General features: G+C 40.6%; 1 protein-coding gene across 2 annotated transcripts in view; it reads left to right on the top strand.

Annotated features, from left to right (window-relative positions):
- Window positions 1-19,045, top strand: part of SEC23B (SEC23 homolog B, COPII coat complex component) — a 53,573-nt gene that overhangs the window by 13,666 nt on the left and 20,862 nt on the right. For both annotated transcript variants that reach the window (XM_033937803.1, XM_033937802.1), the window contains 6 exons: window positions 465-701; window positions 829-914; window positions 2,380-2,524; window positions 6,194-6,352; window positions 9,221-9,336; window positions 17,875-17,998. In XM_033937803.1, coding sequence (XP_033793694.1) covers window positions 465-701; window positions 829-914; window positions 2,380-2,524; window positions 6,194-6,352; window positions 9,221-9,336; window positions 17,875-17,998 — 867 coding nt within the window. The remainder of the gene's footprint in view (window positions 1-464; window positions 702-828; window positions 915-2,379; window positions 2,525-6,193; window positions 6,353-9,220; window positions 9,337-17,874; window positions 17,999-19,045) is intronic.

Genomic DNA, 19,045 nt, shown 5'->3' with positions numbered 1-19,045 from the left:
TCCTCTCTTTTTACTGGGTTCCTAAATTGAGGATTATTTACTGAGGTGAACATCGCTAAGAAATAGTGTAGACTTAAGGTTATAAAAAAATCAAGGATAGGGACAGTACAGAACAGGGGAGAAACTGCAGCATTGAACCATCTCATACTTAGATTGATCTGGAAACAGCATGTGGAGAGGGGCTCCTTGCTTCTTGTGGAGAAGGAGGCTGGACTATTCATTCTGAAGACTTGTTATATCAGTACTTCAGTTACAAAATTCTAAAATGTGTTAATTTATAGCCATATAACTTTTAATGTAGCATTCCTTTCCCATTATCCATATATGAGCATGTTTTTACAGCTATGATTCAGTAATGTGTGTGGATGTCAGAACAGTGTCTGTATAAATCCTTGGGGGCTAATATTCAGTGTTTTACAGCAGGAGGGTAGTAGCTGTAACTCATGCACTGTTCTTTCTCTCAGCGAGGCCACGCAAACCCTTTGATCTTCCTGTACGTTGTTGACACATGTTTGGAAGAGGAAGACCTACAGGCTCTGAAGGAATCTCTACAGATGTCTCTAAGCTTGCTGCCACCGGATGCTTTGGTTGGTCTGATCACATTTGGCAGAATGGTCCAGGTTCATGAACTCAGCTGCGAAGGGATCTCCAAAAGCTATGTCTTCAGAGGGACCAAGGATCTGACCGCAAAGCAAATTCAGGTCTTTCTCAAATGAGCCATGCCCTTCCTTTTTGGCCTTTTTTTTATTGTTATCTGTATTCTTGATCTGGCATTTTAGGTTTCAAAAAAGTATGAAATGCATTTCCAGTTTCTTTTTGCCCATACAGGATATGCTGGGTCTTACAAAGCCTGCCGTGTCTGTACAGCAAGGAAGACCTCTCCAGCATCAAGAGCAACCTGCCATCTCAAGCAGGTAAATTCTCACTGCAAATCGGGAATCTTTTTACTGAACAGGGTCATTTCAGGATTTTCCCAATAAGCTTTGATTAGGCACTGACTCCATGTAGCAAAGTTGACTTTATTAGCTGCCTGGAAAGAAGGGGGCATTTCCTTCCTTTAAAAATGGCTGGTTAAACTGATTTAAATTTATAGGACGGAGAAACCAACCACCATCAGGAGGAAAACTGTAGTGAAGTGGAGAGAGGGTCTAGGAGGGCTTTTCAAGAGAATAACTTAGGTTAGACCTATGTAGTGAAACCTCTGATATATTTGGGATTTAAGTGAGCACCCCTGCACAGTGGTGGTGGGGATTTTTATTTTTTTCCTATTAAAAAGTGGGTTTTTGAGTGGTTTTTTGTTTTTTTTTTTTTAAATATTGGAAGTTACACTCACTGTTAAGAAAATGCTATCCCTTTGTAGTACTTCAATTTTGTCCACGTTAATGTCAGGTTGTTTCACTAGTTTAATAAAGGCCACCTTTAATATATTTCCATTTAAAGATTTTGGGGGTTTTATCTTGAGATTAAGAAATAATTTCTACAGTTTTGGAGAAAAATCTTTTTTTTTTTTTCTGTGATCCACAAATCCAAGCAACAATTTGGGAATTTGCTTACCTGGACCATTAGATGGCATTTTAATAAACAGAATTGAGCACCAGATCCTCAGCTGCAGTAGTGTGAATGAAAGGAGGCACTTTAAAAATCAGTTTTGATCACATAAACTGTTTTCTCATCTCCTACCCACCACCAAAGCCCAAGCATCTTGCCTTCTTTCATCAGCTTTTCTGGATATCTCATTTAAATAAGCTGTGCCATGAATTTTAGGCAATCACAATCATTTTTATCATTTCATAGTCCTCTTGCTCAGTTATTAAGGAAAGTTGATAACCAAATCATAACCTTGTAGGTTCTAATTCAGGACAAAATTCTGACAGCTGAACTCCATAGATCCACGTTGTCAAAACGTCTTGCTACTACTACTACTACTTATCACTTTTATAGTGCTGAAAGGTGTACATAGTGCTGTACATTCTGACTTTTATAGATGGTCCCTGCTCGGAAGAGCTTACAATCTAACTTGGACAGACAGCCATGACATATAGGGTTGGGGATGCAGAACCCAAGGTGAGAGGAATTAGGAGTCGAAAGCAGTCTCGAAGAGATGGGTTTTTAACTGGGCCCTGAACACTGCCAGAGACGGAGCCTGCTATAGGAATTCGAGCAGCTTGTTCCAAGCATACGGTGCAGCAAGGCAGAAGGGACAGAGTCTGGAGTTGGTAGGGCACAGAAAGGAATAAAATCAAGAAGGATTTTCTAAATAACCATTGCCACATTGTTTGTTATAGTTGCTGATGAAAAAAGTAGCCTCTATTTTGTAAGGTTTGAGACAGGAGTATTGCAGAGCTCATTAACAATTTTGCATTGGTTCTGGGTTGGCAGGTTTTTGCAGCCGGTTCATAAAATTGATATGAATCTGACAGATCTCCTTGGGGAGTTGCAGAGGGACCCGTGGCCAGTACCTCAGGGAAAGAGGCCGTTGCGATCTACTGGAGTGGCTTTGTCAATTGCAGTGGGCTTGCTGGAGGTAAAATACTGGAGCTTTAATTTTAGTTTGATGTAACTTTTTTTTCCAAATCTGAACTACAGTACTCCCCCAATATTCGCAGGGGTTCCGTTCCAGGAATCACCGTGAATCTTGAAAAACCACAAATACAGTTTTTTAGCGGGGGAGATAGGAGAGGGCAGGAGAGAGCAGCCAGAGTGCCGGCGAGTGAAGAAAATCACTCGCGGTATGCTCTGACCGCCTCTTCCTGCACTAAAGTCGGGCCTCACCAATCTGGAGCTGCTTTGACACGCAGCTCCTGATTGGTAAGGCCCAACTTTAGTGCAGGAAGAGGCGGTCGGAGCATACCGCGAGTGATTTCCTACACTCGCCAGCGCTCCGGCTGCTCTCTCCGGCTGCCCTCTCCTTCCCGGTCATTCGCAGTCGGAAAATACCGACTGGGACCACGAATCGCCAACTGGGACTGCGAATCGCCGACCACGAATGACCGGGGGAACACTGTACTTCAATATTCGCTGTTAAGGATATCTTCTATGGCTCTAGCTACATATTGAAAAGACATTTTGGCCTCCATTCTAAAAAAACACCTACAGTTATGTGCCTAGATTATCGCACCTAACTTACCTCTCCACCTCCTTTTATAAAACTGCGCAAGAGTTTTTTAGCACCGGCTGGCACGCTGAATGCTTTTTGCTGCTCCGACGTCATAAAGTTCCTATGAGCGTTGGAGAGTGCAGAGCATTCAGCTCGCATGGGGTAAATTTTTTTTGATTGGCTTAATCAACACAATTAAAAATCATATGAATGAGTTTATAAGTGACACAAATGGTGGTGCAAATTATATAACAAAGTCTAGGATGCAGCACAGTTCAAAACAATATGTGACAAAAGCACTTCTGGTGGAAACGTTTAAATAAATAAATTAGAAATGAAAACCTCTATAATAAGTTCTGTTTCAACAGTACTATTACTAACATTCAGAACTTTGAAAAAATTTCATATGATAAATACAATAATAGTGAAAGAAGTGCTCAGAACCATAAGACCTCTTACAAAGTGGAAGCAAGAGATATATTAAGAACCATCACCACACTTCTTGTGTTCTGACCAGCACAATGAAACATAAATAGTCACTTATCTTTCAGGTGGTCATATTCAATGTTCTCACACAAATGTTCATGTATTCCAGTCAGCTTTCCACTTGATAAACATTTAAATTCTTCCAGAAACTACACTGATAAACCACTATGACGGTATCTGATCATCTTCGAACCTCTGACTTTTGTTCTTGATTAATGAAAACATTCTTGGCAAATGATTTTTGCTTTGGTTCGTCTTGTGCCGGTCCAAGAATTTCACCTCTAGCAGCACAATACAAATGCCCCCGGCTGTCCCTCTTAATCATGGCCTCAGTTCCAAAAACCAACAAAATAGAACCGGAGTCCTATTTCATTATTCCTAGCTGAAGTATTCAGGTGACTGGCCTGCTTTGATTTTTTCAAAGTAATACTTCAGACCCCCGAGACACTCAGTTAAGAGCATCGAGGAAGCATCGAAAGGCAGGGGCTGGGACAAGCAGTAGCTCACCTCGCAGCGGACCGCCAGCTCGATCCCAAGATCCAACCACTGATAAATTGGTTTATCAATGTAGATTCTGGAAGAATTTTAATGTTTATCAAGTGGAAAGCTGACTGGAATATAACAAGTTTCAAGTTTATTATGACATTTGATTAATCGCCTAATACGAATTCTAAGCGATGTACATCTGAAAGATAAATGACTATTTATGTTTAATGGTGGTGGTGGTCAGGAACACAAGAAGTGCAGTGATGTTTCCTAATACTTCTTTGCTTCCACTTTGTAAGCGTTCTTTTGGTTCTGAGCATTTCACTATTATTGTGTTTGTCAATATTAATGCACCATCCTGGCTCTGCCCTGGCATAGTGCCAAAATAGTCTGTCATGATATTTAGAGGCAGTGTCCAGTTAATTCCTTTAAAATATTGACCCATATATTTTTATGGAGTAAAAGTTGTCTGCCTCCCCCTCCCTTCTTTTCTTGCTAGGTTTGGGGTAAATATTCAGCTAGCAAGAATCAGTGTTTTGTGGTCTCCAGCAGCATTATACTGGGGTATTCAATGCCAGGCTATGTGCTGACACCGACATTGAATATCCTGGAATGTGTGGGTGGCTATCACTTATCTGGTTAAGTGAGATATTCAGCATTTAACCACATAAGTGAAACCGGACAAAGACAGGCCTGAGTTTTATGTGGTCCTATATATCCAGTTAACTTAAGAACATAAGAATTGCCATACTGCGACAGACAAAAGATCCATCAAGCCCAGCATCCTGTTTCCAGCAGTGGCCAACCTACGTCCCAAGAACCTAGCTAGATCCCAAGTACTACAACAGATTTTATGCTGCTTATCCTAGGAATAAGCATAGAAACATGATGACAAATAAAGGCTAAATGGCCCATCCAGTCTGCCCATCCGCAGTAACCATTATCTCTTCCTCTCTCTAAGAGATCCCATATGCCTATCCCATGCTTTTTTGAATTCAGACACAGTCTCTGTCTCCAACACCTTTTCTGGGAGACTGTTCCACGCATCTCCTACCCTTTCTGTAAAAAAGTATTTGTTTAGATTACTCCTGAGCCCATCACCTCTTAACTTCATCCTATGACCTCTCATTCATAAGAACATAAAAAGTCGCCTGGGTCAGACCGGTGGTCCATCGCACCCAGCAGTCCGCATCCGCTTGATACCCTTTCTATATCCTATCTTTGCCCTTATCTGTATCCCTCGATTCCTTTATCTGTCAGGAATTTATCCAATCCTTCTTTAACTTCTTTCAAATAGAGACTTGATTTGTGCGCATTTATGCCACGTAGGTATATAAATGTCTCTATCACATCTCCCCTCTCCCGCCTTTCCTCCAAAGTATACATATTGAGATCTTTAAGTCTGTCCCCATACGCCTTATGACGAAGACTATGCACCATTTTAATAGCCTTCCTCTGGATTTCCCCAAGCCATCTCAATAATGGCCTATGGACTTCTCATTTAGGAAATTATCCAAACCTTTTTTTAAACCTTGCTAAGCTAACTGATTTCACCACATTCTCTGGCAACAAAGTCCAGCATTTAACTACACATTGTGTGAAGAGATATTCAGCAGCACCAAACAGTTTAGTGCTACTGAATATTTAGCTGATAACCCCGCACAGGCAATTTTTTGCCTGGTTAAATTGTTTTGAATATCTAAACCTTTTATTTTTAAATTTTTCAAACTTACAGAAATGCAAATAAAAATGTTCAATAGAGCAATTAACAGTAAATCCCAACTGCCTTCCCTCTCCTCTGTCCTCCTCTATCACCAAGGACCATACACTGTCAAACTTTTCATACCTCTTATGGTGTATTGCTGTTAATTTCTTCATTAACCAAACCAACCTTAATGCATCAATATAAAGCTAATTACCTGCCAGTGTTCAAGGTGGAGGTGGAGAGGAGCAGGGTAACTCTCAGCTACATCCCAAGAATATCCTCTATGAAAATCCCATAGACTGGTGGTTAGAGGACAGCCTTTAGGATATCAGAACTCAGGCTGTAGATTAGAGACCCTGCATGTTGGCCTGTTCTAAAAGAGGATAATAATTTAGGGGTTTTCTTTCCCCAATCTCCAGGGCACATTTCCAAATACAGGAGCCAGAATTATGTTGTTCACCGGGGGTCCACCAACACAGGGGCCTGGCATGGTAGTTGGCGATGAGCTGAAAACTCCTATTCGTTCCTGGCATGACATAGAGAAGGATAATGCACGACATCTGAAAAAGGCCATTAAGGTAAGTGCTGTGTTCCATTTTTGAAAAATACAAGAGACAAATTTGAATTGTTTGAGCAACACTTTTTAAGCAAAGCTAAGCTTTCATACAAACCTGATTTCCTCAAGTGCTTTTTGTTATTATTGTACTGTGACATGTCTTATTATATCTTATCTTTATTAAAACTTGATATAGCACTGTATGGCAGGTATGGCATCACAGCGGTTTACCAAAAACCCCCACAAAATAGTGCAAAATACAAACAATATCACAGTGGTTAACATTATAATAAACTAATATAGTATATAAAATCTTCAAAAATTAATCGTAGCTTTGAAGACAATTTAAAAAAGAAGAAAAAAATGCAACATAAGGACGTTTCTTTGAGTGCTCGATGTGCCTCTTTTCTGAATTATAGACAAGCTGATTCACTTTTTTTAAAAAAAGGTTAAAATAATAGAAGTATTTGAGGTGAAAACAGAAAAATTGGCCTGATGTTTTGTGATTTAGAATAATCAGAGCCAGGGTTTATTATCTGGGGAGTGGCCTAGAATGGAGCTCCATTTTCTTTCCAGACTTTAGACTAGTAGGGATGCACTGCTCCAGCCTCTCCCTTTCAGGCAGTCTGCAGGAAGAGAATGGGAGGGCTGAGTCTAGATCAGAGCAGGGAACAGTCCCTCTGCTCCCTAATCCAGCCCCTCTTCTGTTGCTCCTGCCTCTAGCCCACCTGCTCACCACTTCTACAGTTCTACTTCCTTTTTATCTACAAATTAAGCCTTAGTCAGAGTAGAGGTTAATGCTACCTCTCACTGGTTGTTTCCTTTATGGTATGTAAGTATTGCATTGTTAGCAGCATATAATCTTGCTACTTTGGATCCTGCCAGTACTTGTGGTTGTGACTTTTTAATAAAGGCAGATATTTGCCTTCTCAGCTTAGGTGCCTAGTTATCAAATCAACTACTCGATGTCTCCACTTTGGGATTGTGAAGCATTGTCTAGTTTCCAGCACAGAATATTCTTCCTGACCCTCGGTTATTAACCTCCTGTTTATAAAATTACCCAGCCCCCCCCCAAGACTGCACATATGTTAATCTCATAGACCTGACCTCCATTCTCAATGCAAAGATGCACATGTACTTTCTCTTTGCACAGTATATGCAGTTGCTTGCATTTGGCTTTTGTTTGAAAAAAGTGCATGTTCAATGTATTTCATAAAATTGCCCAGTCGAGAAATACTCTAAGCAGTGTATAAAGACAATAAAAATCCAATCAAGGGATGAGAATCATAAATAGACATCAGAGAAGGTTAATACAAAACAAAAATATGCACATGAAACAAAAACAGAAAAGGAGACGTTACAATATTCCAAGCAGGAAAGTAAGGCGGGGGGAGGAGTTTAGATTTCATGTTCAATGACAAGTATCATCTGCAAAGAAAGAATCGCTCAAGGTTGAAAGCCTGGGAGAAGAAACAGTCTTTGTAAATTTATGGATAGACTTCTCCGAATGAATGTAGAGGGGAAGATTATTCCAGAGGGAAGGGACAACAACAGCAAAGAAGGATTTCATGTGACATCGAAATATCTAACAAAAGGATGGTAAGGTTAGGTTTCAGGTGCTGCTGGGAAGACCTAAAAGTACAAGAATTGGAGTAGCAAATTAGAAGACTTGCAAGAAAAGGGGGGGATGTCCAGAGTTGGGGATTTGATGGGCTAATACTAGACTCATGTAGATTTGATCATGCAGTGCACTTCCATATTTTTCCTCCCTTGACGCAGCCACATCCTGGAGAACACTTGGCTGCAGGACATGTTTATTCATTTCTACCCTAGATGCGATAATTTTCAAGCACCAGTCTGACCTCATGTGCAACTTTCTTCAAATTAGTCCCTTCTTTTCTAACCTCTGTTACTCTATCTCTTCTATCTATATTCTCCTTTGCTTACACTCTATGCTGTCTATTAAAAAGTTTTATTGCAAATTGTGTTGACATTGTAATATAACATACTATTTCAACTAACCAACCTCCTAAGGGAGCTATTATTTGTACTTAGTGGCACTCTAATGCCAATATTTCAACTAACAATAGTGCCCCTTTCATTCAAAATACAATTTTTCTTATGTTAAAAATTCAATTCATGACCAAATAACTACTTTGCCAATATAAATAAATAATCATAAAGTGCTCAGTGCCATCACCAGGTCATTGCTTATGCAATTCAGACCACGACAGTTTTGGAGCCATCATTACACTTTATTGTTCCCTGCCTTCCATAAAGCATAGTGTGCAATGGCTTGGATGTTACTCAAAAAAATCGCTGGTATTCCAATTACCAATATAGTTGTTTTAAAATGCTATCAAAAAACATGTTTAGAACTGTACTTATATTGTTGTTCTTATTGCCCTTCTGTCCAGCGTTTAACTATCATGTATCATGAACTGTATAAAATTAATCCATATGAAGTGCTTGTGTAATAAAGTGCTGCCCAGAGTTGTTTTAAAATAACATAGTCATGCTTGCAATCAAGTCTAATCTTTCACTGCCCAACATACTATGCCATACTTTTGTACTGTAATCGGAATATTTTTTACTGCTGTAGTTGTCTATTGTTTTTGTTTGATTTATTCTTGCTGTACGCCGCCATGAGTGAACTCCTTCAAAAAGACAGTAAATAAATCCTAATAAATAAATAAGCACCTCCTCACAATGTAGACCCACTGAGATTGGCCAATACTCAAACAGCCAGTTTCTGTGGGTAGGGTGTACTCAAAACTGTCCTCCTCCATCAGGTCTCTCTGATGTCACTGTAGCTCAAATGAAACAGTTCATGTTCTTTTCGGAGATTTTTCAGTGCTTCAGTTTTGTGGGCTTTCTTCCTTCTGTACAGCATTATGAAGCGTTGGCAAATCGTACAGCAGGAAACGGTCACTGCATCGATATTTACGCCTGTGCTCTCGATCAGACCGGTCTTCTGGAAATGAAATGTTGTCCCAACCTTACCGGGTATGTTTGCTGCAGATGGAATGGTGTTAGAACAAAGGTTTAGCAGTTCCTCTCTTGCTGGCTTTCGTCCACGTTGTCTGACAATACATCAGATCTGGCACACACCAAGAGTTTCTGCATGACACTGAAAGTTTAATCACATGAGGGGGGAGGGTTGTTTTTTTTTAACAAGTTAAGCCTTTCGAACCGTCTATTTCTAAATGTGAGTTAACAGAAATGTTTTTGTAAATGCCCATAAAATCAAGATGGTGGTCACAAAGGAGACAATTTTATAAAATTTTCACACATTAATTTTTTAACATAATGTTCCTTCTTAAGAAATACTGACCAGTGGAAAAGTATGCATTTTGACTTAATAGTGACATAATAAGTGCATCTTTAAATTTAATTTTCCCTGATGAAGTCGTCCAGCAAGAGTGGAAGGACAATGTTGAAAATAATTGAAATAAGTGCTTGGAATTAATTCGTTAAAAAATTTATTCAAAAAGCATTTTTTTTGTACTAATATCAATTTAAGCACTGTGATATTTAAGGCTTTTTTTGTGGACTGATGAAAGACACGAGCCATAATTGCTATCAGATTGTTTAACTTTTAATCTGGAACATTGGTTGCTGAGGTCCACTTTTCCCTTATTAAGTAAGACCCCTTTAATCAAGCTGCGTTAGAGTTTTTTTTTATTGTGGGCTGCTGTGATTAAAGCTCCAACACTCATAGAATTCCTATGAACATCGGAGCTCTTACTGCAGCGGCCTGCGATAAGCCCTAATGCAGCTTGATAAAAGGGGGGGGCCTAAATCTATTAAAATAGCAAATATTATTGGTTTGATGTTTATAAAATTGACCCAGGGATTTCATGCATTTAAAGCAGGCTTGGAGAATGTTTGTTCCTGCGTTTACAGGACCTAAGTGGAAGTGTATTGATGGGAACAGCTTGGGTGGAGTCACAAGTGTAAATGTGCATGGCTGCATTTACCCAGGATAATTGAAGGTTTTCTGATGGTAGTTTCTAACAATGCATAGGTGCCTCTTTTTTGTCTTGATAAAATATCCCTAAAATAGGTGCCTACATGGATTTCATATTTAAGCAAACTTATAAAAGAACATATATTTTTCTGCACATACATCACAACTCTGTCCAGACTGAGTTTCTAGGAATGCTTGTGTCCCTGTCCCCCCGTGGGATCTATCTCCGTCCAGTCCCCGCGAGTTCTGTTTCTGTCCCTGCCCTTATCTGCACAAACCTTGAACACTTTAGTGTTCGAGGCTTGTACAGATGAGGACAGAGCTTGCAGGGATGCCTGTGCACAGTCTACTTAAAAGCACACATGCTTTTGTTGACATGCAAAAGTGAGTCCAAAAATAGGTGAGGTGAGGATGATTGTACAAACAAAATTTTCAGGGCTGAGAAGTCAAGGCAAATATATATAACACAGAAAGAAGACTTCTCAGGACAAAGGTCACAAACGTATTTTTAGAAAAAGATTCAGTTACTGTGAAGGACACTTAGGCATACACTCAGAATATGTGTAGTCCGACCAAGAGCCAGTGCTCCTATAGCCGAACCCACCGTCCCATCACTGTGTATGGCTATTAAGTGTTGAAAATGAGGTATTCTTCTGAAATATCTGACTGAATGATTCAATGGCAGGAAGGATAAAGAAATCCTACTTAACTTAAATTTGTTAGGAGGTCCCGACATGGACCATGTTTCGTGGTCTTTTTCAAGGAACCCAGAGGGAAGAAATGAAAAAAACTCCAATGCCAAAGAAAAGCAGGGTGATGTAGACAGGAAGATAATTCATAAATTTAAGAAACAGCTTCGTGGCGAGATGCCGAAGTTTCCAATGCTTCAATAGAAACATGCAAAAGTGGACATATATTCCATGTGGAAAATGCCTTATATTCCACTTGCATTACTCTTTAGTGTGATACAGGTTATATCATACAAATAGCTAATGGGTCAGACCAATGGTCCATCTAGCCCAGTATCCTGTTTCCACGGTAGCCAATTCAGGTCACAAGTACCTGGCAAAAACCCAAATATTAGCAACTTCCATGCTACCAATCCCAGGGCAAGCATTGGCTTTCCCCCTGCATGTCTCAATAGCAGACTATAGACATTTCCTCCAAGAACATTTCCAAATTTTTTTTAAATCCATCTATGTTAACCGCTTTTACAGCATCCTCTGGCAACGAGTTCCAGAGCTTAACTATTCTTTGAGTGAAAAAATATTTCCTCCTGTTGGTTTTAAAAGTATTTCCCTGAAACTTCTATGAGGGTCAAAAAGCCTGGCCAACAGGGAAGAGATCCCCAAAAAGCACGGCCAACAAGGAAGAGATCCCACTCATAACATAACATAAAAGTGTATTTCTTCACAAAAAATATAATTAAACTCTAGAATTAATTGCCGGACAATGTGGTGAAATCAGTTAGCTTAGCAGGGTTTTAAAAAGGTTTATTCCATCCTCTTATTATCATGGTTGCTCTTCTTTGAATCTTTTCTAATTCTGCTATATGTTTTTGACATACGATAACAAGAATTAAAAGTAATACTCAAGGTGAGTTGCAGCATGGAGCGATAGAGACATTATAATAGTCTTATTTACCATTCTGATTGCTTTTTTTGGATACAGTCACCACTGTACATTGGGAGGAAGGTTTCAGCATATTGCCTATGATGCCACCCTTTAGATGCACCCTAGCATCTGCTATCTGTGATTTGGATTATTCATCCCAACATGCATCACTTTGCATTGGTCAGATTAAATTTCATCTGTTATTCCCAGTCTTCAAATTTCCTTTCTTTTGCAAAGACATAGATTTCTGTACTGAAGCTGTTGTCCTGTTTTTAGTTGTGAATTTTGCAGAAGGATGTTTCTCATATTTTTCAACTCCTTCCCTTCACCGTTGGAGAAAAGCTCCCTCTTTAATTTTTCCTTATGCAAGCAAACTGAAAAGGTGTATTCTGATCTGCTCTGCTTTTTTTTCCATGTATTTTTGTCTGTCTGTCCTTTTTTCTGTATGGCTTTGGTTCCCGGAGGTCCCCTTCTTGAGGCTACTCAGACCCACGAGGGCGGGCTGCTGCTTGCATGCCAACTTCTTGGAGTATAGAAACATAGAAACATAGAAGATGACGGCAGAAAAGGGCTATAGCCCATCAAGTCTGCCCACCCTACTGACCCATCCTCTTAAGTCTATACCTAGCGACCGATATTCCAGTTCGACCCTCGTAGGGATCCCACATAGGTATCCCATTTATTCTTAAAGTCCAGCACGCTGCTGGCCTCGATCTCCTGCGCTGGAAGCTCATTCCAACGGTCAACCACTCTTTCTGTGAAGAAATACTTCCTGATGTCGCTATGAAATTTCCCGCCTCTGAGTTTGAGCGGATGCCCTCTAGTGGCAGAGGGTCCCCTGAGAAAGAAGATATCATCTTCCACCTCGATACGTCCCGTGATGTATTTAAATGTCTCAATCATGTCTCCCCTCTCCCTACGTTCTTCTAGAGTGTAGAGCTGTAGTTTGTTTAGTCTCTCCTCGTACGAGAGACCCTTTAGCCCCGAGATCCTCCTGGTGGCCATCCGTTGAACCGATTCGATTCTAAGCACATCTTTACGGTAATGTGGCCTCCAGAATTGTACACAGTATTCCAGATGAGGTCTCACCATGGTTCTGTACAATGGCATTATGACTTCAGGCTTCTTGCTGACAAAGCTTCTACTGATACATCCCATCATCTGCCTTGCTTTAGATGAAGCCTTCTCCACTTGATTGGCAGTTTTCATGTCTGCACTGATGATTACTCCTAGGTCTCGTTCTGCCGAAGTACAAGTTAAAGTTTCTCCATTCAAGGTGTAATTTCTGCATGGATTACTGCTACCGAGGTGCATAACCTTACATTTCCCAGCGTTAAAGCCCAGCTGCCAGGTCGAGGACCATCTTTCCAATGTAAGCAGGTCCTGTGCCATACTATCCTGTAAATTACATTCCCTTACTATATTGCATAGTTTAGCATCGTCGGCGAATAATGTTATTTTACCCTGAAGCCCCTGAGTCTAGCTAGCCTGCTTTGTGATATGTCAATAACTTGGGGTCCGTTCCTCTGGAAGTTTACTCACCTGCTGATTTATCAGAGGCTTGAGCACAGGCTGTGGGACCCTGTGTAACAACCCTTTTGGTTTACATAAGAATAGTCTTACTGGGTCAGACCAATGGTCCATCAAGCCCAGTAGCCGGTTCTCATGGTGGCCACTCCAGATCACTAATATCTGGCCAAAACCCAAGGAGTAGCAATATTCCATTCTACCGATTTCAGGGCAAGCAGTGGCTTCCCCCATGTCTTTCTCAATAACAGACTTTTCCTCCAAGAACTTGTCCAAACCTGTCTTGAAACCAGCTATGCTATCCGCTGCATATCATCTCCCCCTGATGCTACATGGATTTTTGAAGGTTGGAGTCCTCCTTACCGACAGCCAGAAGATTTCATTGGTGGATTTGTTTCTATCAGTTCCTGAGGCAGAAATCCTTTCCCTGCTAGCAGGTTGCTACAAGCTGACAGATAGGCCCAGAGAAGCCACAGTGAGTACTCCCATTATTCTCTATGAGGAAAATCGTCTAAATATGACAGGATTTTGCTGAAGCTGGATGTGTGAAGAGTTCTACACTACTTGGAAAAGACAAATGATTCACCTCTCTCCAACCATCTTTTTGTGCTGACCAGCCGATCAAGACGAGCTCAAGTTTCAAGTTTCTTTATTTTTGATATACCATCTATCAAAACAAATGTCTAGACGGTGTACAATATAAAAAGATTGTAAGGGACAATTAAAATAGGTAAATAAAAGCCTCCAAAGCTTCAATTGCCAGATAGATTTGCATGGCAGTTTCTTCTTATCTTGCCTGTGGAAAACAACCACATATCTCTCACAGCACATTCGACTAGAAATGTTGCTGTTTCCTGGGTGGAGTCACAGGCTGTTCCACCCAATGAAATCTATAAAGCAGCTACCTTTTACAAGGTTCTACAGAGTGGATGTGGTGGCCCAAGAGGATGCTGTATTTGGGTCCTCGGTGCTGCAGGCAGGCTCATCTGTCCCTCCCTAGATATCTGACACTGCTTTGGTACATCAGCTTCAGTACAGAATCCAATATCTTTGCAACAGAATGGAAGATTAAGTTCTTACCTCGGTAATTTTCTTTCTGTTATAAGACATAGGATTTTGTATGGACTGTCCTGTGAAGACTTAAAATTTGCCTGTTTATTGCCTCGGACATTGCTGGGGGTCCATCATCTGATTTCTTTCCCTGTCATTTGGATGGGGTTTTTTGTGCAATAGTGCTAGTTGCACATAGCAGGTTGGCTCCTGGATACTCCTAAGTTACAAGTTCATGCTATTTATTGTTCTTTTGTCATGAGTTATAGAGCAGAACAGAAATGTAGTTTGGCTTTGGGGAAGTTCCCCATGCCCCTCCTTCTCTTTTCTTCTATTTCAGTGCAGTTCAATTTGCTTTGGTACTAACTGAAGAGGGAGCTATTCTCAACTGGTGAAGGGGAGGAGTTTCAAGATATACGACATCCTTCTGCAAAGTTCGTGACTAAAGGAGGACAACAGCTTCAGTACAGAATCCTATGTGCTGAGAACTTTGATGTATTATTTTTAAATATTGTTATCTGCTTAGATATATCTTTTTAAAAATATTATTATCTGTCTAGAATCTGATTGGAGAAGCGGACTAAAAATGTTATATAGAATAGAATAAAATAGAATGTCTAATCTAATCTTCCATTTGTGAGTTGCACATACCTATACAGGCTCAAGGCGACATATCAAAGATAAGGGAAAATAGAGGGGGAAGGGGGGAAGGAGAAGCTAGAGGAGTGAACATTGAAGTAGGTGGAGCTATACAGAAACTAAGACAGTTAATTGTCAAAGAGGTGAGTCTTCAGGTTTTTTCTGAATGTGATGTAGTTTGTCTCTTTCCTGATAGCTTCAGGTAGGTCATTCCAGGTTTTTACACCCAGATAAGTTAACATAGAGTGGAAAATTTGCTTGTAGTGAAGGTATTTTGTGGATGGCAGGTTTAGTTGGATTCTGTTAAGGATTCTTTTTGATGTCGACCAGACAGTAGAGAATAATTGAATGAGAGGGTCTGCTGAGTTTCCGTATAGAATCTGGCATAGGATACATGATGATTTGAAAATTATTCGGGATGATATTGGGAGCCAATGTAGTTGCCTGATTAAGGTTGTGATTGAATCAAATTTCTTTAATTTGTAAATTAGTCTGTGTTCTGGATTAGTTGCAGTTTGTGGATTAGAGTAGTGTTGATGCCAAGGTAGGCAGAGTTGCAATAGTCTAGTTGAGGCAGGATCATCATCTGGACGATCAGAGCAAAGTGGTGTGGGTGGAAGTATGATCTTGTGAGTCGCAGTTGACGCATAGTGTAGATGGTCTTTTTCCAAAGGCTAGATATTTGTGGTTCCATTGTGAGAGTGTCGTCTAAGATGCAACCTAGTACCTTGATGGATTTTTCCATTATGAGAGTGATGCCTGATGAGAGAGTGAGGTTAGATATGACATTCTGTTGTGCGGTGCGGAAACCAATGGCTTTGGTCTTAGTGGCGTTCAGTTTCAACTTGGTGTTCATTGCTCAGGTTTGAATTTTATCTATATTGTTTGAGATATTTCGGCAATATTAGGATGGTTATTGATTATAGGGATGAGCAGGAAGATGTCGTCGCATAAGATAGAACAGTTTCATCTTCCATTTTGATGTGTCCTAGCGAGCTCATGAATAAATTGAACAGGATTGGGGATAATGGGGAGCCTTGTGGGACGATACAGAATGCCTTGCAAGGGTTGGAGTATGATTCTTGCCTTTTGACCAAGTATTCGCGATTTTGTTGGAAATCGGCGAACCAATTCAGTACAGTCCCTGTTATTCCGATTTCCGAGAGTTTGGTTAGGAGTAATTGGTGGTCCACTGAGTTGAAGGCTGCAGAGATATCAAATTGGAGTCATATTGTCTGATGACCCGAGCTTAGCAACTGTTTGATTTTAATGATTAGAGTGATGAGGAGGAGCTTGGTGCTGTGCTTTTTTCAGAAGCCATATTGGGACGTGTGAAGGCAGGAGTGTTGCTCTATGTATGAGGCAAACCTTCACATGTCTTCTTCATATCAGTATACAACATTGCTACAGAGGTGCTAGACTGAATCTTCACTTCTTTTGAGATGACCATCCTCCCCAAATCTTTTTTAGCTAATAATACCCACCAAGCTAATTTGATAACAGATCCTTTTAGGTTGAGAAAAAAAGAAGGTGCCTATGGGTCAGATTCTGTATAAGACGCCCAGTCTCAGAAGCCGCCTAAGCGGCTATTGAGAATCGCACATGGGCGTCCTATATAGAATTCCTTCTATCCTCATAGACAGACACCTAAGCCCGCATAATACCACAATTCTCTAACCGGCGTCCATGTCACAGGCGCCGGTTAGAGAATTGGGTTGAGCTTATTGCGGCAAGGGATCTCCCTGATGTGATAAGTTTAGTGGCTGCAGCAACCCATCCCCCCCCCATTGTGAAGACTACGGGCAGGAGGGATGCCCAATCTATCCTGCCAGAACCACCACACCCCCCCTGAACATCACCAGCAGAAGGGATGCCCAGTCACTCCTGCCGGAACCAGCTAAAAAATAACAGACCACAACTTTAAAGTTGATTGATACATGGTGTCTTTTGCTCGTGGCCTACATGAGTTTATTTGTATGCAGAAGCCCTCATGGGAATGGTAGGGATAGAAATAATAATACTGGGATTTATGAGAATTAATCTTGATAGGGAAGGGAGGCTAAAACCATGTGAGGTAGTACCTGCAGGATTGCTTAAAGAAGGGAAAATTGGTACACCTTCATCTGCCATTGCATTCTCTTTCTGGAAGTGCTTTAATACCAGATAAACAAGTGTGTTGGAACACCAAATAAGCAATTTTTTAAATCACTGGAATAGAAAGAGCAGCCCATAAGATTTGATCTCTTCAATATGCAAATAACAATAAAGGATTACTTTTATTGTTTTGGATGTCTCGTTGAAGTCCTCCAAACAGACTGTGTTTCTTTAGTACAGATACAGGATCCTTTAGCTGAAATCCTTGGGATTGGGCATATTTCGGTTTTTGTAATTTTTTTTTTTTTGGTTTTTGGAATGATAATGTTAAGTCAGTCCTCTGACCTTTTCTGCTTCTCACTGCTACCCTGAGTGGAATCTACAGCTCTCTTTGCCACTTTCCAGCTCTCCAACCTGAATTGTGTAGAGGTCAGGAGAAAAGCACGCACCTGCGTTGGTTTCATCATGTGTCATGTCGGAGAAATTGACTTCCACTTCGCGTCAAATTTCGGTTTTCAGAATTTTGGATAAAGGATCTTGTACCTGTATTGCATTCAATTAATCATCATCTAGAGTTATTTATTTGTAAGCCTTTGGTTTGAGGGATGTACAATGCCTTCATATCTTCTCTTGCAATATTTCCTTTTCAGGGGTCATATGGTCATGGGTGACTCCTTCAATACTTCCCTGTTCAAGCAAACCTTCCAGCGAGTCTTTAATAAAGATATGAATGGTGAATTCCGTATGGCCTTTGGAGCGGTGCTAGATGTGAAGGTTAGAGGCAAATCATGTCAGAATGTTTACTGATACCTGTGTCTATCATACCAACACATCCCTTTTCAATTTCTTTTCAAACTTTATTTTTTCCCAAGCTTAATAACAGTTACATTTAGCACAATACAACATTCTTACATCAGTTAACAGCTTCCACTCCTGCCTCCTCTTAAACATTATATTATTGTGTGTATAAATTCATCATCCTCTTTTCACAAACTCCAGCTAAGCTCTTTCCCTGTTTCCCCCCCCCCCCGTGGCCTTTTCCAGTCAATTCAAAAATTTCATAACTGAAAATTCCCCTCTTCTCCCCCCCAGCCCTCTCTCACCCTCTTTATACTAAAATATATTTGTGAACCCACCCCCTTTCTGGCCCCTTATGTCACAGAATAACATTTACCTCTCAACTCCCAAAAACTCTGCCATCCTTTCCCAGACCTCCTCTTGCTCCTTGAAAGCACATTTGCCCCACCTCTGCTTCCAAGCATACAGTATGAGTGCTTCTTGCTTCTTCTAGCATGCTGCCACTTCACATCTTGTTGCTATACACCCCAGTCACGTTGTCTTCTCTGTTCCTAGAGATCTTTCCGGGTAACATTCCCAATAGAAAAAGCTTTGATTTCAGTCTCAACTAAGTCTGAAATGAGAAGGCCTGACACTACCACTTCCTGTCTGAGGAGATTCACAGTTCAAGGAGGTCAGAAGCAGTGTGCAACCATCTCTGGGTGTGGGCAGCCTAGTACTATTCCTTGCAGCAAGGGACTGAGAGTGAAAAAGAGAATGTCGTTGTTGTTAAAGTTCAATCGACAAACAGGGGCTATTATCGACATCTCATTGTGCTACAAACTGCACAGATACTTTTGTGTTCACGGACCTTGTCATTCATTTTCAGAGGCTTGCTACCCAGGTAGTTTTCTTTGAAAAATTACTTATAAGGTCTGTAAGCACCTCTAATTTGCATCTAGTGTTTTCAACAGGTACAGGCCTGCATTTAGGCATGGGCGAACTTGGAAGGCATCACATACCCTGGCCAAAGAGGAGTACTGA

Source organism: Geotrypetes seraphini, chromosome 3, assembly GCF_902459505.1.
Source record: "Geotrypetes seraphini chromosome 3, aGeoSer1.1, whole genome shotgun sequence".
Classification (NCBI taxonomy): Eukaryota; Metazoa; Chordata; class Amphibia; order Gymnophiona; family Dermophiidae; genus Geotrypetes; species Geotrypetes seraphini.
This window is presented reverse-complemented; position numbering and strand designations above follow the sequence as displayed.